This window comes from Macaca mulatta, chromosome 2, assembly GCF_049350105.2.
Source record: "Macaca mulatta isolate MMU2019108-1 chromosome 2, T2T-MMU8v2.0, whole genome shotgun sequence".
In the NCBI taxonomy this organism is placed as follows: domain Eukaryota; kingdom Metazoa; phylum Chordata; class Mammalia; order Primates; family Cercopithecidae; genus Macaca; species Macaca mulatta.
The window spans coordinates 156,394,026-156,417,186 of record NC_133407.1 but is presented as its reverse complement, the minus strand read 5'-3'; the positions used below and the strand labels follow the sequence as shown (position 1 = coordinate 156,417,186).

General features: G+C 50.5%; 1 protein-coding gene across 2 annotated transcripts; it reads right to left on the bottom strand.

Moving 5' to 3' along the window:
- Positions 1 to 5,613: 5,613 nt before the first annotated feature.
- On the bottom strand, positions 5,614 to 19,951 carry LOC144339341 (uncharacterized). Of its 2 annotated transcripts, none has more exons than XR_013414314.1 (2): positions 10,948 to 19,951; positions 5,614 to 9,765 (listed from the first exon to the last, which is right to left on the bottom strand). XR_013414314.1 is itself a non-coding variant. In XM_077993725.1 (2 exons), exon 1 carries the CDS (start codon positions 16,172 to 16,174, stop codon positions 15,836 to 15,838), a length of 339 nt encoding a protein of 112 aa, XP_077849851.1. In that variant the 5' UTR covers positions 16,175 to 19,951; the 3' UTR covers positions 5,614 to 9,776; positions 10,948 to 15,835. The 2 variants fall into 2 exon arrangements, 1 of the variants encoding a protein (XP_077849851.1); XM_077993725.1 differs by having other exon boundaries at positions 5,614 to 9,776.
- Positions 19,952 to 23,161: the final 3,210 nt, after the last annotated feature.

Here is a 23,161-nt window from a genome sequence, read left to right as displayed (position 1 = left end):
CCCACACCGCCCCCTACCCCAGTTCCACGACTGTCTCCTCACTTTCCTGCCACTAGACCTGAGACTCCCAACTCCAACTTTCAAGATGTGAATGAATTCAGAGACCCTAAGAGCTAGAGACCATGGATGGGGCTATCCTCCAAGGGGAAACTGAGGCCAGTGGGGTTCAGGGCCGGCCAGCCAGTCACTCCTGGGGCTTCTGGAGACATGCTGTGAAGAAGCACATTCTTCCCTTCACCGTGGGGCTCGGAGCCCCAGCTCTACCTCCATTTAACTGTGACGCTTGGGCAACAGGCCTCAGTTTCCCCAGCCGTTCACTGACGGGATCACTGTGAAGCTCATGGGGGCTTCTCGGCTCATGTACCCATTGTCTCAGGAGAGGAGCAGCTTGTCTCTCTGATTTCAAACTCAGCCTCCACTTTTGGCTATGTAACCTTGGGCAGGTGGCTTAACCTCTCTGAAGCTTGGTTTCTTCATCCAAAAAAGGAGATTATTGTGGGATTATTACGAGATTCCAGGAGATGATTCAAGAAAAGCCCTTAGCACATAGCAAGTGTTCAGCAAATATGAGCAAGAGCAGGGAGTTGTGAGCTGACCCGTGTCCCCTCCCCAAGGGCATAGGCCAGGGTCATGACCAATAGGTCAGTGTCCCAGAGAAGGCCAGGCTCCAGGCCTCCTCATCCAGAGTCCACCTGCCTGAGTGGTATAGTCCCAGACTGAGGTCACCCTCCACTCCCACGTCACTGAGTCCCTGCCATGTGCCAGGCAACCCTGTCAGTGCTGGAGGGAGGTCCCATGGAGACAGAGACTGGGAGGGTGCTGCCCTGAAGTTCTAGGGGGAGCAGGAAAGGAATAAATAGGGGAGTGGAACAGAAACATACAGGGAGGAATTGGGACTACTTGGTCCATTGCAGGGAGAGAGAATTTGGGGCCCTCAGGAGAGGTGGAGGGGAATTGCCAAGGAAGGGCTTTCCAAGCCAGGGAGACACACGTGCTGGGGCAGGAGGCAGGCACAACCCTGAGGCCTTGTGGATGGCCCAAGCCTCTTGTGCCCGCTGCAAGAGGAGAGGAGGGGATAGGGGAGCCGCGGTGTCAGCTGGGCGGCAGGGCATTCATTCCAGCAGAAAGTCTCCTGGGGATTCTATTTTAAGGTGACAGGAGCCCTGGAGGGTTTGAAGCCAGCTGGGTGGTGGGCTTCCCATTCCACACCGAGGCCAGTGGCAGGCTCAGCTCAAACCCTGAGAGTCTGGCTCCAAGCCCAAAGCTCCAGGCAAGAAAATGAAGCTCAGAGGGGAACTCCTGCGGCAAGGATTGGGGTTGGGAAAGTGGTGCGACTGGGGAGGGAGGGACACAGGCTGTGGTCAGTGGGTGCGGTCTGAGGCTGGGGATTCAAGCTGGGGTCTGGAGGTGAGACACGGACTGGGTACTGGAGAGGGGACATAAGTTGGGGTACTGGGGAGGGGTCAAGGGAGGAGGGACGGGGCTAGGGCTAAGGGCTGGGTCCGGGGGAGGGGTTGGGGAGTAAGTCAGGCGGTGTTGGCATAGCGCAGAGCAGACGCACAGCCCGGGGCTGGACAACAGGGCACACGCTGCCGAGCCCCTCCGAAGGGCGCAACTGAGAGGGGCCTGCGGCAGTCCCGAGGCCCCCCTCCTCCTTCGCCTCCCCTCCTCCTCCTTTCCCTCCCCTCCTCTCGCGGCCTTCCCCTTTCTTTTACCCTCCCCTCTCCTCCCCTCTCCTCCCCTCTCCTACCCTCTTTCTCCTTGCTCTCCCCTCCCTTTTTCTCCCCTCCCCTCCCTTCCCTTCCCTCCCTTCCCCTCCCCTCCCCTCCCCTCCCTCCCCTCCCTCCCCTCCCCTCCCCTCCCTCCCCTCCGCCCCGCTTCCCTTCCGGAGCCCGACCCCGCGCGCCGCCATGCCTGGTGCCGCACCGCCCCCTGGTGCCCGCGTCAAGCATGGCGCGGAGCAACTGCACCGCGCCCGGGCTGCAATGGGGGCGAGAGGCCAGAGAACCCCTACAGCCTCCGGAGGCCGGGCATGGGGGTGGGCGCAGAACGTCGGGGACTTCCTTGGGACCCACGCTCAGCTCCGCCCTGCCCGCACTCGGCTGGGTCCTTGAGACCCCTCCCCTCTCTGGATCTCGCTTCACAGCGGAACATGGCCAAGGTCACTGACTGGGAGTGGCCGACCCAGCGCCAGGCGCTGTCCTGCAGCGCTGTCCCCGTCCCCGCAGGTCAGCAGGCTGCACGACTGAGCCTCAGTGTCCTCATCTGTAGCACGAGCATCATCATACCCCCGGCTTCAATCTTCACCTCTGAAACCATTGAAATCTCAGCAGTAAGAATCCAAGTATCCAAGTGCCAAATTCTCCATCAATGTCTACATAGTTTTGGTTTAAGTCTACCTTTTCGTGCATTTCCTTTTAGCACTGGAATGAAACTCAAGCCACAGGCCGGGCACGGTGGCTCATGCCTGTATTCCCACCACTTTGGGAAGCCGAGAACGGCGGATCACTTGAGCCCAGGAGTTGAAGACCAGCCTGGGGAACACAAGGAAACCCCGTCTCTACAAAAAAAAAAAAAAAAAAAATTAAAATTAGCCTGACTTGGTGGCTTGCGCCTGTAAATCCAGCTACTCAGGAGGCTGAGGCGGGAGGATCGGGAGGATCGCTTGAGCACAGGAGGTCGAGGCTGCAGTGAGCCGTGATCACACCACTGCACTCCAGCTGGGGCAGCAGAGCAAGACCCTGTCTCAAAAAAGCCCCTCCCCACACTCAGTAGCAATGGGCCCGCCTGCCCCAGCTCTGTCCTGGGAGCCCATCTAATCGCTCCTCCAGGGAAAGCCACGTGGGCACGTGGCCAGGGCACCTGGGGCTATTCTTCATTCTGAGCAGTCCTGGCTGTTGCAGTTGCCCCTGCTGAGCGATTTGGGTCCCTTCCTCTCTGAGTCAATATGGATCCACTGCCCTACCTCGGAGCATGGATCTTGCAAACATCCCGGGCGCCACGAAATGATGCATCCTCACAGTTCCACCAGGGGAGCCACTGTTGCTGTTCATAGTCGTGAAAATATTGGAAACAACCCATCTAGGAGCTGGTTAGAGAAACTGCTTTGGGCACACAGTGGAATACCGCACAGTTGTTGAAGACAGTGAGGAGGCTCCGTGGGCTGACAGGAAAATTCCACATGCTGTTGGGAAACAGGTCCTTCCACATTGCTGTGAGACTCACCACTACCTCTAGATCCCAGGGCCCAGAACAGTCCTGGCACATAATGGATGTCCAATAAATACATGAATGAATGAATGAATGAATGAATGAATGAATGAATGATCTGCACACTCTAACACTTAGGGATGAGGCAAGAGAAGCTGCATTCCCTGGGCCGTGCTGGTAGATGTTAGCAGAAGAACAAACATGCAGAACCACGCACAGAGTATAAGGCTTTTGTGTAGGAATGGGGTGGGGAAATAAGAATGTCTATTTGTATATGTTTGTGTAAAGAAACATTAAAAGGATCTATAAGAAATCAGTACAAGTAGTCACCTGTCTGGGGCATGGGGTGGTCAGGAATGGGGAGGAGAGAAAGAATTCTCAATATACATCACTGTAGCTTTTTAAGCCCCGTGAGAATATATTTCCTATTCAGAAATTTAAAAATTTTTAAATCAATGTACGTGGCTCTGACGAGGAGTGAGGAAGGAAGCCAAATACAGAAGGATATATATAGAATGCTACGGTTTGTGTGGGAAAGGCATTTCCTTATGTGTGGAATATCTCTGGAAGGATTACAATCCCCTCCTCAAGTGCTGGCAGTGATGGCCTCCAGGGGGAACGTGGGGCAGGGATTGGAGAGAGGCTCACCTTTGACTGCTGATCCTTTTGGATGGTTGGTTGGTTCTGCTTTTGTTTTTTACCATACGCGTGCTTTGAGATTTTCAAATCAAAAGAAAAAGAGATGAAAAAGCAAGTGGGTGAAAGCCCATGGCTGTTATAATAACACAGCAGCTCCCCCCACAGCATTCTGAGGGCGTTGGCTGCATTCAGTCACCTAGCATTCTCTGTAGGTACCATCAGCAGCTCCACTTTATGGCTGAGGAAGCTGAGCTGCAGAGCAGTGAGGTGGCCTGCCCAGCGTCACACAGGGTGAGCACACCCCCGGCAAGTCCCCATGGCCAGCAGCTGGAAAACACCGTTGTAGCCCAACACTATTCAATGCAGGGATTTCCTCTATGAAACCCTCTCAACTGGTTACCCAGCCTATGCTCAAATACCTCCCAGAATAGGAAGCTGGCCGCCTTACAGGGAGGGCATTCCATGGTCAGATGTTTGGGTCAAAAGCCCTCCCCACACTCAGTAGCAATGGGCCTGCTTGCCCCAGCTCTGTCCTGGGAGCCCATCTAATCCCTCCGCGAGGGAAAACCACGTGGGCACGTGGCCAGGGCACCTGGGGCTATTCTTCATTCTGAGCAGTCCTGGCTGTTGCAGTTGCCCCTGCTGAGCGATTCGGGTCTCTTCCTCTCTGAGTCAATATGGATCCACATGTCCCCTTTTGTTAAACTGCTGTGAACTTCACAGGGACAGTGCTAGCACACACGGAGGCCCCACTGATCTCCTCTAACTCTTCTCCATTTTAATCTTTGGTCTTGCACACATCAACCCAGCATGGGCATACCCCAGGGCCTTTGCCCTTGCTGTCCCCTCTGTCTGGAAAGCTCTTATTATGCCTGCATCTCCCCAGGCTTCAGTTTCTTAGCAGGAGTGTAACCTCCTTAGAAAGGCCTTCACCCACTACTCTAGCTAACATGTCTCCCCGCCATTCCCTTTCTCATTCCCATTTCAATCTGGAATCGTCTTGCTTCTTTGTTTCTTTGTCATCTGTTTCCCTTAGTAGAATATAAACTCCAGAGGACAAGGACTCTATTCCATTCACTGCTACTGCTAGATCCCAGTGCCCAGAACAGTCCTGGCACATAATGGGTGTCCCATAAATACGTGAATGAGTGAATGAAGAATCTGCACGCTGTAGCACATAGCAATGAGCCAGGAGAGGATGCATTCCCTGGGCCATAGATCTATGAGTCCATCTCAGAGCAGCCCCCACACAGCCACTGTTACAAAGCCCTGCACTTTAGCCCTCTCCTCTCCCATCCACCACCCAGGGCAGAGGTGAGGCCAGGAGGCCATCTTCCCAGAGAAATATCAGGGCTCTAAATTCAATTTAAAACAGTTTAATTGCCTAATTGCTCAGCTCTTCGGTGCAGTTTGTTAACAGAAGCGATTCTGCAGCAGCCAGGCCAGCCTAGCAGAAAATTGGCATTTCAGCCAGAGGGAATTAAAGAGGCAGAGCACAGAACTGCCACTGCTCCCAGCTGCCCCCATACCCACTACTCCACCACCCCCAGCCCTGTGTGAGGCCCGACTCCCTGAAGGACTTGCTTGAATCCCTGTTCACATGTCCATAGGTATGGGGGTGCAGGGTGGCGTTTGTGTTTGGGGATGAGCAGCTGTTCTGCCAGCATGTTTGGACGTCTCAGCCATGTGCTTACCTAAGCATGTCTGTGCTTTCCTTTTCTTCATTTTTAATTTAGGCTTTCAAAGGAGAAACACATGCAAATAATGCAAAAAAAAATTTAATTCAAGATTTAAACAGGTTTACATCTACAATGAGCCCCTCTTCCCCCAACCCTGATTCCAGACCACCAGTTCCCTTCCCCAGGGACAAACACTGCTATTGGTTTCCTGTGGGTCCTTCCAGAGACAGTTTATGTTTACATGTGCATAAAATTGTTTCTATGCAAATGATTACATACTATAAACATTATGCTGCTGTTGGCGGTGGCGGTGGTTTTGAGAATACATCTTGGAGACTCTTACTAACAAGAGCTTATCTAGACATTCCTCAATCTTTGGAACAGTTGCATAGTAATTCCATTGAAAGACTGTACTTTGATTTCTTAATCAATCCCCTATTGCTGGACATATAAATTATTTCCAACCTCATGCTTTTATAAACCACATAGCAATCTCAATCTTTATCCATACTTCGAGTTTGTACATGTGGGGGTATATGTGTATAGAATTCATATTCCTTTCAAAATCAATCCTTCCCTTCCCTTGCCTTGCCTTCCCTTGCCTTCCCTTCCCTTCCCTTCCCTTCCCTTCCCTTCCCTTCCCTTCCCTTCTCTTCCCTTCCCCTCCCCTCCCTTCCCCTCCCCTCCTCTCCCCTCCCCTCCCCTCCCCTTCCCTCCCTCCCCTTCCCTTCCCTTCCTTTTTTTCCTACCCAGAAGGCAATTTTTTTTTGAGATAGAATCTCATTCTGTGGTCCAGGCTGGAGTGCAGGAGTGCAATGGTGTGATCTCGGCTCACTGCAACCTCCACCTCCCAGGTTCAAATGATTCTCTTGCTTCAGCCTCCTGAGTAGCTGGGACTAGAGGTGAACACCACCATGCCCAGTTAATTTTTTGTATTTTTAGGAGAGACGGGGTTTCGCCATGTTGGCTAAGCTGGTTTCAAACTCCCCTCAAGTGATCCGCCCACCTCAGCCTCCCAAAGTGCTGAGATTATAGGCATGAGCCATTGTGCCTGGCCCCAGAAAGCAATTCTTGATTCCCTTACAGGAAAAGAAAGAATGCCACAATCCCACCAACTCAAAAGCAACTAGAAGCCAGGCACAGTGGCTCACTCCAATAATCCTAACACTCTGGGAGGTCAAGGTGGGAAGACTGCTTGAGGCCAGGAGGTCAAGACCAGCTTGGACAACATAGTAAGACCCCATCTCTACAAAAAATTTTAAAAAATTAGCCAGGCATAGTGGCACACACCTGTAGTCCCAGTTACTCCAGGGGCTGAGGTGGGAGGATTGCTTGGGCCTGAGAGGTCGAGGCTGCAGAGAGCTATGATCACACCACTACACTCCAGCCTGGGCAACAGAGTGAGACCTGTGTCTAAAAAATAAAAATAAAAATAAAAAAGCAACCAGAAACAACCGTGATTAGCCCCCCAGAGCAAATCTTTCAGTCCCTCTTCCAAGCTGCTTCTGACTTCTGTCTTACCCAAATGGGCTCATACCATTCAGATTATTTTGCAAGCTGCTTTTTGTTGCACTCAGCAATAAATGACACTCATCTTCTGTGTAAACAGCTCCGTACTTCCTCTTGAGGGCTGAATAGCATGCCACTGTGCCCTCCAATGACAATGGACTTTACCACCCCTTATTAGAATCTAGATTGTTGCCAGCTTTTTATTATTGCAAACAGCACTGCAGGGATATTCCTTGCAGCTGAGTCTTGGCACACATCCTTAACTCTGTCCTAAGAATAGCTTCCCAGAAATGGAATTTTTAGGTCAAAGGGCATGTACTTTTTTTGCAGCACATGTTTAAACCATTTGAAGTGTGTGTGTGTGCGCGCATGTGTGCACTTCTGTCTTGTGTCTGTGGGCCTGAGCCTGTGGTTCCTGCAGGTCCCGGTGCAAATCTGTCATGTGTTTTTGCATAAAGGGCATGCATGTGTGCTTTCTCTTCAACCTTAGTCTCTAAAACTACTCAGCGCTGCCCCTCCTCTGCATAGTAGCCAGGGACATCCGGGAGTGGTTCTGAGCCTGTATGGTCTTTCTTCCTCGGCACAACCGTGGGAGAGGTTGCAGGCCTCACTCTGATCCCTGAACCAAGACAACTCTCCTCTGCCCCGGAACCTCTTGTAGCCAGAGTCAGAAACCCATCCTAAACCGGCTTCACAGTACAAGAGTATTTTGAGTCATTGCAAAGTGCAGGACTTTGGGGCTAGGTGGATCCAGGTGTTGAAAGAAGTCCATTCAGAATCTATATCTGTCTCCTGGTTCTGGTTCCCAGTGTACTCGGAGGATGTCCCCACATTGGGCCAGCTGAGATCACATGTCCTTCCTGTGGCCATGGGACTGTGGTGCTTGCCAACTAGCCTGTGTCACAGGCCACCCACCTGTCCCCACCCTACCCAGATCTCCAGCTCCTCTCTGGAGCCACACCCTGCTCCCTGTGCCCTTGCCCCATCTGCTCATCTGCAGCCCACAGTGAAGAGGTCAGCAGACAGAGATGTTCATGTTTGCTTCACGCCTAGGATAACTGCAGTCTCAGAGGAGACCCCCAGAAACCCAAAATGCTTCCAGCCACAGAAGAGGAGAGCAGCTGGCAGCCAGAAGCATCCATTCCAAGTGAGAGAAGTCGAAGGGAACAAGGTTTAACCCCCTTGTCTTTGAAAAGCACTAAATGATTCAGCAAAAGGGATGAGAGGAAACCTTTGGCCAATTCACGAGTTCATGGCCATCTGTATATGTTCCTATCATCCTGCTTTGTACCTCCAGCCTGAATGATGGGGAGGTCATTTGAAAATGGGACTGACCCTTCATTGCATGTACTGCTTCCAACCGCAGATTCCATCAGGCTACACTTCTGAGATTCAATGAACTCCCACTCATCCTTCAAAACCTATCTCAATGTCGCTGCCTTAGTGAAGCCCTCCTTGGCCCCCTCAGGTAGGGAGGGTCTCTTTGTCCACTGGCAGACCAAGATGGCCAAGCTCTGCCCTCTGAGAATCCATCAGTGTCCTGAGCTGACTTTCCCTAGCCTCATATCCCTTCATTCCATGAAAGGGGAACTTAGGGTGGAGTGGAAATTTTGATCACCTAAAGGAACAATAATTGTTTTCATTCCTTCATTTAAACGATATGTGTTGAGCACCTACCAAGAACCAGGCCTTGTGCTGAGTGTCCCCACAGAGGTCACAATAATCATATACTACAAACAAATACAGCATCACAAAGGTTGGCGCATGAAGAAGAGACAGCAGCTAAGGGCATGGTCCTGGAGCCAGAATGCCTGGGTTTGAATCACAGCTCCACTACTTCCCAGCAGCTTGGTGAGCTTAGCCAAGTCGCTAAGCCCCTCTGAGCCTCAGCTTTATCATCTGTAAAATAGGGACAAAAGCGCATCTGCCCCATTCATCTGTTCACAGGATTACATGGCCTATGGAGGGAAGGTACCCAGGCTTCTGAGTGGGGCCTCCTGACCCACAGAAGAAGCCCTGTACATGTCTGCTCAACAGATACCTTCGGTGGCCTATATGTACCAGGCACTTCTCTTCTCTGCTGGTCAAGGAGGGCTCATGGTGGAATAGGATTTAGCCTTGGGAGAGACTGCAGGGGCATTCTAAAGACACCGACTAGCTGGCATCCCATGCCAGGCATCCCAACCTTTTGTGCATCGCGACTCACCTGGAAAAGACACGGTGAGGGGAGGGAGGTGCCACCTGCATGAGGCATGGTAGAAAAGCATGACATCGCCTTTATAGTGCAAAGCTTGACAGGAAGAATAAGATACAAAGTACTTAAAGAAGATAGTCAGTATTGGATGTGTATTAAATTTCCAAGGAAATTATTTTTAAATATGTAAATTCATCTTGAGTTGGCTTCTACAAGCATAACTTTTTTTTCTTTTTTCTTTTTTTTTTATTTTAAGACAGAGTCTCGTTCTATCACCCAGGCTGGAGTGCAGTGGCGCGATCTCGGCTCACTGCAATCTCCACCTCCCACGTTCAAGTGATTCTCGTGCCTCAGCCTTTTGAGTAGCTGGGATTACAGGTGCACAACACCATGCCTGGCTAACCTTTTTATTTTTAGTAGAGGTGGAGTTTCACCATATTGGCCATGCTGGTCTCAAACTTCCCACCTAATCAGGACCTACCCTGATCTGCCCGCCTTGGCCTCCCAAAGTGCTGGGATTACAGGCGTGAGCCACTGCACCCAGCCTTACAAGCATACATTTTTTATATACCAATTTACCAGGTTTCATGTTTGAGCTGACTAAGCACAGTCCCTGATCAGGAATGTTTTTCAGGGATCAATCCTTTAGTTTCCCGACAGTCACCACTGATGAGAAGTGGCCGGGCAGGCAGCAGCGGAAGAGGACCGCCTGCAGTACTACAGAGAGCCCTCTGGTGGCAGGTGGGATATCGACTGGGCACAGTTGCTCTGACTGAATCTGAAAGGTGACAGTGGTGCCAAAGTTACTTTCCAATAAAATTCAACCATTGCACATTTTTGAATGGTTGTGAGACAATGATTTTGTAACTATAAAAATGTATAACTACAAAGAATCTATAACCTTCAATGACTGGCGGGCTAGGGTTGGAAAGCTGAGAGTTTGAGGGCTCCAGAGCCTGGGGTGCTGGGGTGTAGATGGGGAGGCACGGGAGGAGCATGTGGGGGCCATGCCAGAGGGGAGCCGAGGGAGGGGGCTGAGCCACCGAATAGATCTCTGTGTTTCAAAGGTCTCTGTAACTGAATGTGCAAATGGAATAGGATGGGGCAGAATAGAAATGACAGCATTGGCCTAGAAGAGAGGTAATGGTGGCGTGGACCAGGCTGGCAGAGGTGGGAAGGGATGGGTAGATTGAAGCTACATTTTGGAATTAAAATGCACAGGACTTGGTGATAGAATGGATGTGGGGATGAGAGAGTAGTGGGTGTCAGGAGAACTTCCAAGGCCTGGCTCAGGTGTCCCCTTTGAAGTGGTAGCAGAGCCGCTTTCCTTACCCAGAAGCCAGCTGGGGTGGGGGTGAGGGGTGTCACAGGTGAACACACCTCCCAGTTTTCTGGGGACAGTCCTGGTTTATACCTATCATCCCTGAATATGTACCTATTGCCCCCTTCCACTCTCAAAAATGTCCCTGTTTTCCTCTGAATGATAAATAAAAATAAATGTAAATAAATTTTAAAATAAATGAATGGATGGGGAGATGAGAATGCTCTTCCTAACAGTGGAAGCTAACCGGTAAATGTGGAAGGGGTGGAGTATGTGATCTGAAAGTCACTATTTGGCCACCAGTTGGGGAACAATTGTTTCAGGCAAGAATCAAAGGACACTAAAACTGGCAAGTAAGGGCCAGGCACAGTGGCTCATGCCTGTAATCCAAGCACTTTGAGAGACCAAGGCGGGTGGATCACTTGAGATCAGGAGTTCAAGACCAGCCTGGCCAACATGGTGAAACCCCATCTCTACTATAATAGAAAAATTAGCCAGGCATGGTGGCACATGCCTATAATTCCAGCTATTGAGGAGGCTGAGACAAGAGAATTGCTTGAACCCATGAGGTGTAGGTTGCAGTGATGAGCCAAGATCACATCACTGTACTCTAGCCTGGATGACAGAGCGGGACTCCATCTCAATTAAAACAAACAAACAAACAAACAAAAACCTGGCAAATGGAAGGTGGAGGGAGAAGAGAGAGTGCACCTGGGCTCAAAGCACTGCCTCTCCACAGAGGCATGTTACTCACAAAGGGGAAGAGCACATTTCCCACATTTACAGGGAAGAAGGTCCTTCCATAATCAAATGATAAGACAAACTGCTACCGTGGGCCCCAATAGGGTGCAGTGAAGAGAATGCAGCATCCCTTCTGTGCCATCCCTCTGAAAACACAAAACCTGATCTCATCGTTAGGAAGCAGCAGACAAACCCAATTTGAGGGGCATTCTACTTTTTTAAAAATGCTGGAGGAGGCCAGGCATGGTGGCTCACGCCTGTAATCCCAGCACTTTGGGAGGCCGGGGTGGGTGGATCACCTGAGGTCAGGAGTTCAAGACCAGCCTGACCAATATGGCGAAACCCCATCTCCACTAAAAAATACAAAAATTAGCCAGGCGTGGTGGCAGGTGCCTGTAATTCCAGCTACTACTTGGGAGGCTGAGACAGGAGAATTGCTCGAACCTGGGAGGTAGAGGTTGCAGTGAGCTGAGATCATGCCACTGCACTCCAGCCTGGGCAACAGGGCGAGACTCCGTCTCAAAAAACAAAAAGTTCTTTGTAATATTTTTGTATCTTTTCTAGACATCTGAAATTATTTTAAAATAAAAAATATCTTTAATGTTACCCCAAAAAGGTGTGCTGGTGATTTGGACAAAATGCCATCCAAACCACAAGGACTACAACACAGTCATCACACCCCTTTGACCAGATTCTGCTGGAGACTGGAGAGGAATGGTCCCCAGAAGCCCTTTATATGCTACTTGACATGGGAGGTCAGGAAGGGAACACTCCCCTTTCCTACTCCAGGCCCCTTACCTATGCCCACCTGCCCCATAGCTCTAGCACTTCCTGAGGATGCACTATAACCTCAGGCATTGCCAGCTGGAGCATCTGATCAGGCCAGGCACGTTCAGGATGGAATGCTCTGACCAGCCAGCCCTGGTCAGAGCATTGCCCCTTCTAGCCATCAGTGTGGCCTATCTCAAGCTGCCCCGGGTTGGCATTCCTGGTCCTGGCTCAGAATCTGTCTTCCCTGGGAGCCATCTCAGTGGCCTCAGCCCTGAGCCCCAGCCACACACTCCCAGCTATCAAGACCGTGCTGCTTGATTTCACTGTCAAACATCAGATATAGCCTCCCATTCTTCAGCATTCCCCACCCTACGGCACCCACCAGTTCATTCATCCATCCATTCCTTCAACAAAATTGCTACTGAGCACTCAATACCATCAGTCACTATCCTAGGCACTGGGGAGACAACAGTAAACAAAGTATACGAAAATCCCTACCTTCATGGAACTTACACAACAAGGGAGATCAACAAGAAACTGTGTTAACAAACAAGTTAACACAGTTAATTTGTGAACAGGAGTCTCATGGGTAAAACAACAGCAAGACTCTGTACTTATCATTCCTGTGCACTTACTGTTTCCTCTGAACTTACAGTACCCTAGCACTTAGTGTTCCACCATCACGTACTGTTCCCTGCACTTCCTGTGTCCCCAAACATCCTGTGCTTACACACTTCTGTTCCCCTGCATTTCCTGTTCCCTTGCACTATTTCCTCTGCAATTCCTGTTGCCCCTACACTTCCTGTTACCCCTGCACTTACTGTTCTCCCACACTTGCTATTCACCTTTTGATGACTGTCCCCTCACTTATTGCTCCCCCTGCACTTACTCTTCCCCTGTACTTACTGTGCCCCCTTGCACTTGCTATTTGCCCCTCAGTTACCATTCCCCTGCACATATTGTTTCCTGCATTTACTATTAATCCTGCACTTCCCGTTCCCCTACACTTTCTGTCCCCCTGCACTTCCTAATCCCCTTACAATTACTGTTACCCCTGAACCTACTCTTCCCCCATACTTACTGTTCTCCTGCCCCCACACTGCTGTTTCCCTGCTCTTCCTATTTGCCTGCATTTACTATTCTCCCTGCTCTCCTTGTTCACCTTGCCCTTCCTGTTCCCACTGTACTTCCTATTTCCCTTACACTTACTATTCCCTTGCACTTACTGTTCCCCTGCACTTGCTGTTCCGGGGTGATATATGTTCCCTCTGTACTTACTATACTCTCAGCTGCCCACTTCTATCCCCAGATACCCACAATGGAGCCCCCTCACTTTCCTCATATCTTAACTCCAAAGTCACTATTTCCTAAGTATTTCCTGCACAGTTTATTTACACTTTCTGCTTCTTCTCCCCACTCCAGCAATTCCCCTTCCCCTTCTCTGCTTGTTTTTCTTCCTAGCACTCACTGCTGTCTAAACCTCTGTATATTCCGTGTGTCTCCTGGATTATCTACCTCCCACACTAGAATATCAGCCCCTTCAGGGCAGGGATTTTTGTCTGGTTTCTTCACTGCTGTTTCCTCTGTGTGGATAAATGAACAACAAAAGGGGCTGCTTTCTAGTGTGGTTGTTCAGCTGTGTTGCTCTGAGAAGGTGATGCTGACCAGAGAAGGAGGTAAAGGAGAATCTGCAAAAGGAGTGAGAATTCAGGTTCTGTGATGTCACCTCACTGTTCCCAATGCAATGCTGATTTTCCCCTTAGATGTGCCTGCTCTGTGGAGCCACCACTGTCTATTACAGTCTTAGGAACCCAGCCGCTCCCCAGGCTGGTTGCAGCAGGCCCTGGAGTGGCAGACCAGACCTAACACAGCCATCACACTCCCCACTGTCTCACAGCCAGGTGGAGCAGCCCCATATTCCTCCCCTGCTGGTGCCTGTTCCATGGACTCACTGCCAGCTTGGGCCTTTCCATAGAACAAGCCAGCCTGTGACCATTTTGGACCCTCTTTCTTCACATAATATGCTCCATCGCCAAGTCTTCCCCATCCTGCAAGTCTTCTCCATCCTGGACAGACTGCTGACTTATTCTGGAAGAGGACTTCACCTGGGTCCCTGCCCTCTCAGCTGGCAGTGAGCAGAATCATTCCTAGCAGCTGAGGCCTGTGAATGTGATTCTAGCACCAGGACATACATAGATGTTTGGGAAAAAAGCCAAGTTATTGATGTCTTGGGAGAACCCACAGTTCTCAAGAGCCTTCTGAGCGATGGCTATTTTATAGGTCAGCTAATCCCCAACAGGAAGAGATATTATTGTCCCTATTTTACAGAAGAGGAAACTGAGACCCAGAGGGTAAAATGACCCACCCAAGGTCACTCTTAGAAGTAGAGTGACTTGCAGCCCAAGCATCCGACTTCTTTCCCTCACATGGCTGCCTCCCTCTGCACAGTGCTGACCTTCCCAGCTGGCCTGTTCAGATCTGGAAGTGTCCCTCTGGCCTGAAAATCACAGTTTCCCAAATTGGGACGGAATCAGAGAGGTTGGATCAATGACACACTGTTAGCAACCCCCAGGGGCCAAATGGGGCCAGTTGCAATGGCTCTGAGATGGGCCCAGAATGTGAGGAGTGTATCCCAGCAAGGTGGTTCCCAGAGCTCGAGTTGCCCCCTGAGGATCCATGCAGCAAGGGCAGTCGACACAACAAGGGCCTGTTTCCACTGGCTGCATTTGAAATCACTTTGTCTCAGCATCCCAAGAAGTAGACCCGGCAAAGAGGAACAGCAGTCCTGAAGCAACTCACCCGTGGACTGCCCCTCGTCCTCCCCGGCTCTGTGGGTCTAAATGGTGGGTCTGTCCCTTGGCAACCCTAAAACTTTTAGGTCTCAGGACCCCTTTACACTCTTAAAAATTGAGGCCCTCAGACAGCTTTTGTCAGGAAGAGCTTTATCGATCAACGTTTACCATACTCATTAGAATGTAGAGCTTCGAAAGCACAAGAAGCCATGAGCATGCATCTCACTGGCTGTCAAAGCTGTGATGTCATCACATGACATGCCTGGAAAATTCCACCGTGCACTGTGACAGAATGAGTGAGAAAGGCAGATCATAGCTTATTGTGAAAATCGTTTTCACCTCACAAACCCCCTCAAAGGGTTTCAGAAATCTACAGGGGCCAGGACCCAAGTTTGAGAACCCCTGGTCTATGTCACATCCTTGTTTCAAAAGCTCCAGGGATTGCTATGACCACTTGGAAGAAAACTTTAGCAGCATTGAGTGAAGTTGAAGATGTGTATGCACATGACCCCAGAAAGTTTATTCCTCAAGACACACCCTAGGGAGGGCTTCAGAAAGTCACACATCAAATCATGCATGGGGATGTCGTTTGCTGTCACAGCTTGCAAACAAGCTGAATTGTCAGGAAAACTGACAAATAAATGATGCTGTATTTGTATAATGGAATACTACACAGTAGCTGAAAGTGTTAACATAGATGAGTCGCCAAAACAAAATGAAATGAAACATCAAGTTATGGAAGAAAGTGATCAGTATGAACTTATTTGATTAATTTAAATGCACACAAGACAATGCCACATACTGTCACAGATACATGCTCCATGGATAAACACAAAATTTGAGACAGTGGGAGAGTAGTTGCCTACTGTGGGAGTCAAAGAAGGGAAATAAGAAGGAAGGATTACACATGGTGGGGGGATGAATTGTATCCATGATGTCTTAACTTATAAGGTAACATTTGAAAGACCTATCTGAATGACTATGGGAAACTATGACAGGCCACTACCACCAGCACCACCAGCACCATCATCATCATCACCACCACCACCACCAGCACCACCAGCACCAGCATCATCACCATCAACACCATCACCAACACCACCAGCACCAGCATCATCACCACCACCATCACTACCAGCATCACCACCACCACCACCACCATCACTACCAGCACCACCACCACCATCACCACCACCATCACTACCAATACCACCACCACCATCACCACCACCATCACTACCAGTACCACCACCACCAGCAGCACCATCATCAGCACCACCACTGGCACCACCATCAGAACCACCAGCACCACCATCATCAGCACCAGCACCAGTTCATTAACTGATACTTTGTATTTCTTAGTACATGTAGCAGAAACTGCCAATTGCCTATCTAATATCTGTTTTCTTTCTCTGTTTTATGATTTATGGGAGACAGCATGTGCCCAACCACCTCAGAAAAGGAAACCCTGCCATTTCCAACCTCCCTTGCAAACAGGGGTGACGCGATCAGCAATTTTTGGCCAACAAGGGGAAAGTGAGAGTTATTTAGTACAGTTGATGCGCCAGCTCTTCCCATGGAAGGGCTGCTGGCCCACAGCCCAGGGACCAAGACAGAACATGACAGCGGGAGCCACAGCTGCCATCCCAGGACTATGAGGCCACCTTTAGGATAGGAGCCAGGGCTGAGGCTAGCAGAGAATAAAGCCAGAAGGAGCCTGGGGCATGGACTGGCTGGCCTGCCCCCTCCTCACCTCAAGCTCCATCCCCTCTTTATTTAAGGTTCTCTGGTCCGGCTGTGTGTGTCCACAGCAGTGCACCCTCATACCCCACTCACTGGCAGAGGTGAACAATCGCACCTCCCCAGGCACATTCAGAGGGCATGCCGCTCACCGACGGTGCAAGTGGCATGTGCCCCAATTCTCCTACTGACTCACTCTAGCCTGCTCTTCGCCTTTCTGTAGTCTGAGTTATAAGCTTGTCGAGCCTGCTTTTTTTTTCTTCTTTTGGTGCCAAATAATGAAATTTCGACAGCTAGCCTAGAGAACTCTAAGCCTTTCTTACCACCAGTGAAAGAAATCTCAGCAAGATAAGAAGAAAGAAATGTTCCCCCTTCCCTAAAGCCGCAAAAATACAGGCACTCTTTGGAATCACAAGGCTGCCTCTGATAATGTGGGGAATTGAAAATGTTATATACATACATATATATATATTTCTCTGTCTCTCTCTCTCTCTCGCCTCCCCCCTCTCCAGTGTGAAGACTGATGAGAAAATGTAAAATCCCATTCTATTTTCTGTTTGTATAAAAGTGTTTTCAGAAGGGATATTTGGACAAAGAAGTCTTGAAGGTGCCTGGACTTGGCTTTGCCAGCACAACCTGCGATGCTCTCCGGGCTGCGAGACCCATGACGAGGTGTCTTGTATGATAATTTCTTGCTCTGCTAAGAATATTTAATTTTACATCTGTCACTTTCTGAAATTTTTTGGTCAAACTATAAGAGGATCATTGCCATCTGCATGAAGGAAAAAATTAGTAAAAGCTAAGACGCTATTTCATTCCTTATTTGAACCAAGGTTCTGAGAGTCCTGTCTTATTTCAATCCACACTGATCTACCAGTCTTGTGCTCATGACTTCCCCGGACCAGAATGCCCTCCCTTTCCGCTCCTTCCTTCATTTCCCTGACACCTGCTCACCCTTCAATCTCACTGGTTAGAAGGCCCCTGCCTCCAGCTTGGAGCTGGGTCTCCTCCCCATGCCTGCAGCCACTGGGCATCCCTCTGCCTGGCTCTCCCCTCACCCACATAAGGCAGGGCTCCTCTAGTTACAAGTGACAAGAGCGCAGCTTCAACTGGCTTGAGCCAAAAAGGAGCTGTGTTGGCTGCAATGCCTGGAAACCCCTGCCATGCCCCGTTCAGGCTTGGATGGGTCCAAGTGCTAGGCGGAGGGCTTGCTCCTGAGCCCTGCCCCTCTCTCTCCAAGGCTCTGCTAGCCCTGTTGGCCTCATCCTCAGAGGATCTCACAAGGGAGCTAGAGCAGCTCCAGAACCACATTCCACCAGCTCTGCAAACCCTGCAGAAAGACACTTCTTGTTCTCAAGAATTCCAGAAGCAGCTCAGTGATTCCGATTGGCTAAGCCTGAGTCACAAGCATGTTCCTCATTGGCTAGGCCTGAGCATGTTCCCACCAAGGAGCCGAGGCAAGGGCCAGTCCCCAGAAGGGAAGTTGGGGGCATCTTAGAAGTCTGGGCAGGCAGGCTGGGTATGATGGCTCATGCCTGTGATCCTAACACTTTGGGAGGCTGAGTTGGGAGGACCATTTGAGCTCAGGAGTTCAAGACCAGCCTGCGCAACGTAGCAAGACTCCATCTCTATTTTATTTAAAAAAAAATTTTTTTTTAAAGAAGACTGGGGAGGCAAAAAAGACTGGACCCCATGGCAACACGAGGTTGTAATTTGTTTTCTTGTCTGCCTTCTACATCTAGATTACCATAGAGTGTGACACAGGCATACTAGGTAGGTGCTCAGTAAACATGTGCAGAATGCCATGAGTGGGAAGGACAAGATGTAGCCTGGGAGAGTCCTCCTGATGACAGGGCCCAGGATTGCAGGGATGTCTGAAACTCTGATATGTGCAGGAGCCAGGCAGGAGACACGATGGTCCATGCCAGAAGGACCGGTCAGAACTGGGGGCGAAATGTCCCAATCTGAGACTGTCACATCTTCCAATTTTTTTTGAGAAGCCAAATACTTGGACATATATATGAAATCTTGTAATATTTAAAATCTGACAACTAATTTTTTAAACATTGTGCAAACCCACAGGACACCTCCATTTATGAGGATGATGAGGGTCAGCATTTGGAATGGGGAGGAGCAGGAACCCTCTGGAAGGCCACCGTCACAAGGGCTGCATCGGTGACTAGAGGAGGGTGCTTGTCACCCACTCCAGTCTGTAGTCAAGGGTTTCAGAGCCAGTCCCAGAGGCAGCCCAGGTGCCCACAGTGGGGAGGTCAATCGTGTGAGGGGGTGTGCCCCGCAAGCCCATGGCCCAGCTCCAGCCCGGGCAACCTCCAGTCCATGGGGAGGGCCAGCTCCTTGGAGCGGCTCTCACATTTTCCACCTCGAATTAGGCCCTGTCTTCCCCAGAATACCATTCGGCCCCAGCCAAGCAGAACTGATCTTTCGTCCCGGAGCCTCCTGGAGCCGGCTTTAAACACTCTTCACAGCAGGTTATTGGATCTGGATTTGAGGAGTGCATTCAGCTGAGTCATTGTCCCCAAACAATATGAGAAATTAAACGTTGGGCATGCTCCTGATCCCAGAGCCAATTACACGGGCCACTCCCCGCAAGCAGCCCCCGCACCCCCCAGAGAAGGTCCTGCTGAGAAACAGAGCGTGAACCGTTCCCCAGATGAAGATGCTGCACTGGGCCAGGCCCTGCACGGGATGGGGTGGGGGCTTCATAGAAGCCAAGGAGGCACAATCAGCCCCACATTATAGGCAGGGAAACTGAGGCACAGAGCACAGGAAGCCTGCCAGCTCACTTGAGGAAGTGGCAGAGCTAGGAGTGGAAACGAGTTGGCTCTATGCTCCAGAGGTGTGCACTCCAGACCCCGCTCTGCTATAACCGCCCCAGGTGCTCTCAGTCCCATCGCAGCAATCCTTTGGGCATTTCTCTGCATCCTTCAGACTGGCTTTGGAGGGGGTGCAGGCTCCTCATTTTGGTGCAATGGCCCAAGAGACAAGACTCGGGGCCATTCCAGTGCTGAGGGTGTTTCTATCAGATGTGACAGTACGGGGCAGTGGTGAGAGGCCTGGACTCAGTCAGATTGCCTGGAGTCAAAACCCACCCTACCGTGTATTTGGCCATGTGACCTCACTCCTTCAGGTTTCCCCGTCTGTAAAGTGGGGCCGTATAACCCATGGCGAGTGTTTAGAATGCTGCCGGAACACAGTGTTTAGAACTACTTTCATATCCCACCTAAATAATCGACCAAAAACACGTGCGGTGCCAGATGACCCTGCCTTCCTCTCCGATGTGACACGTGAAAGCCAGCTCCTCCCATTCACACCTTTCACACCTGATGTTGTTAAGGGGGACAGTTTGGTAAAATTGCTCTCCGTCCCCCTCCACTGACCTGGGTCCTCCTGAGAGGGGTGTTGCGACCCGGGTAAAGTCAGGTTGCAGATCTGGTAAGGTCTCAGGACCTTGCACAGCATCAGGAGGTCAGAGGGACAGAGGCTCTAACGCCACTTGTTATGGCTGAAGTGCATCCCCCCAACACTCATGCACTGAAGCCCCAGCCCCCAGCACCTCTGCAGGGGACTGCATTTGGAGATTTGGCCTTTACAGAGGTGACTAAGGTGAAAAGAGGCCATTGGGGGTCCTAATCTAATCTGACTGGTGTCCATATAAAGAGAGGAAATTCGGACCCAGAGAGACAGCAGGGACCCCACACATAAAGGGAAGACCACTCGAAAAGGCAGCAAGCGGGTGGCTGACTGCAAACCCAGGAGAGGGGCCTCAGAGGAAACCAACAGTGGACCCCTTGATCTTGGAATTCCAGCCTCCAGAACTGTAAGAAAATAAACCCGTTGTTGAAGGCCCCCATCTGTCGTACTTTGTTATGGCAGCCCTGGCAAACCCATATATCACTGGCCATGCGTTCACCCGTCACATCACCGTGCTCCAGTGCTCTGGGTGGGTGGACCTGCAGGTCTCAGAGCTCTGCTGCTTCAGGGCCATGCTTGGGCTGGCATTGAGCTTGGCAGCAACTGAGGACCCTGTGTCCAAGGTCTCCTTCCCTAAATTCTCAATGGTGACACCTCTAAGGTGGGGGCTTCACTGACCCACAAACATCAGGGTGCAGTTACTGAGGGAGGAAAAATGGGTATTGGTAGCAACCAGTCACCTGCTACCCTGTACCATCAGTGAAGAAACGTCCAGGAGAAGCTGTGACCTGCCCAAGGTCCACGTGTAGCAGCAGTGGGAAGGTAAGACTAGACTTTGGCCACACACAATGAACTCTGTCACCACGTTAAAACTCCAGGAACCCGGCATCCTGCCACTCCTCTGCCTAATGCCTGTTCCCACCCAGACACCACAGAGGAGATGTGGTCCGAGCAGGGCTCTTCAGAAAGACTGAAAATGTGACTAACACACGTCAGTGAGGATGTGCCGGTGGGAATGAAGGCCGGCACAGCTTCTTGGAATGGGTGTGTTAGTTCAGATTAGGTTCAACTGTAAGAGAAACATCAAAAGTGGTTTGAACAAGATAGCCACTCATATCTCTCGCACGTTCCAAAAGTCATCTGAAGGTAGGATGTCTGGGGTCATTACAGATGAGCTAGTGTCTGTGACATAGGCTCTATCCTGTTGCACTTCAGTGAAAAACTTCCATTCCCCAGATTACCCTATGGTTCAAGATGGCTGCTGTCACTCCAGCCATTATAAGCACATCCTACTCAGCCCGAAAGAAAGGCCACCTCCTATCCCTAGGGAAGTTGCATGCATACTTACATCCATTGGCCAGAACCCACCTGCAAGGAAAGTTAGAAAATGCAGTCTTTATTCTGGACAGCTGTGTATCCAGCTAAAAATCAGGGATTCTCTTTCAATGGAGAAAAACAGCATATATTGGAGGACAACTATTAATCTCTGCAGAAGACTCATAAGAGTAATTAAAACTGATTAAGACTGTATGCTCCAGCAATTCTACTTGCATGAGTTACCAAAAGCAAATTTGTAAGGATTGTTGATGTTGCCCTGTTTGTTGCTGGAAAATCTTTCAGAAACAAAAGTCCACCCCGAGGGAAGTGGTTTATAAATTGCCATATATCCACATGTATGCAGCTGCAGGGGTTAAGCAGTCCTGCACTTGACATGGAATGATCTCCAAGATCCACTGGAGCTACAGAATATTAGCATTAAGAAAGAGGGATGATACACACATCCATCGGTGTGAACACAGGATGGCTCTGGAAGGTTATGGAGACCCTGGGTGCTTCAGGAGGGTGACGAAGGAATTCAGTGCCACACAGGGAGATTTATCGTTCACCAAATACCCTCCTGTACTGCATGAACCTTTTTTTTTCTTGCCATGTACATATATGACCTATTTTTAAAAAACAAAAATTACAAAAATGGCCGGGCACGGTGGCTCACGCCTATAATCCCAGCACTTCGGGAGGCCAAGGTGGGCGGATCACGAGGTCAGGAGATCAAGACCATCCTGGCTAACATTGTGAAACCCCATCTCTACTAAAAAATACAAAAAATTAGCTGGGCATGGTGGCAGGTGCCTGTAGTCCCAGCTACTCGGGAGGCTGAGGCAGGAGAATGGCGTGAACCCAGGAGGAGGAGCTTGCAGTGAGCCAAGATGGCGCCACTGCACTCCAGCCTGGGCGACAGAGCAAGACTCCATCTCAACAATAACAACAACAAAAATTACAAAAATGGTCTCTTTTCTTCTGTTGATGCCTCTCTGCTCATTCACTGCACCCAGCAAACCTCAGCTGACACTGCCATCTTGGACTGCATGTGGATTTGATGGTCAAATCCCTGCTGGCCCCCAACCCTTACCCTGCTCACTCAGAATGCCGTGAGCTTGCCTTCCCTGATTACCAGGCTTTTACATGAGCTGAGAGGCCTCAACAAAGTATGCCACTCAGGGGCACCCGGCAGTCCCCGCTGCAGCCCAGGAGTCCAGCTCACTGGCCATACTGTCAGCCCTGCCCACTAGCAACCCTCCTGGTCCTGGATCCCAGGGAGCCTGACACACTGGCGCCACAGACATGAGCTGTGTTGGAGCTGGTGCTCTCGGCACCCCGTTCCCGCCTAAATAAAGGCCAATCGTGGAGGCGAGCAACAGCCTGACCCTCAGGGTCCCCATGGCCGGGGCGGCGACCTCCTCAGGCTCTGAAGCATGCAGTTGGCTGTGTCCTGGGTGGGCCCCTGCTCTCCAACACTGGGGATTACATAACTGGCAGCAACTCCCTTTCACTCTGGCTGCCAAAAAGCTCAAAGCCGAACTCAGGTACAAGGGCAGTGGCAGGGACACGTGGGCCCCTCTCCCCTACTCACGCCTTATGATCCCAGTGCTTTGTTCTGATTTACTCCCATTTTTAGCCAACCACACCCATCCTTATGACAAACATCATTCCCCGCATCCTGTCTGCTGAGGGTTTACTAGTGCCAAGCACTATTCTCGAGGCTAAAAATAAGAGCTATCCTTATCGTTCATGACTGTATGCCAGCCACTCACGCTTAGTGTTTTCCAATCCTTACAAAAGGCCCTGCAGGATG

Excerpts from the sequence above, each read along its gene's own strand:
- LOC144339341 (XM_077993725.1), bottom strand. The coding sequence starts at position 16,174 with ATGATGGTGGTGCTGGTGGTTCTGATGGTGGTGCCAGTGGTGGTGCTG.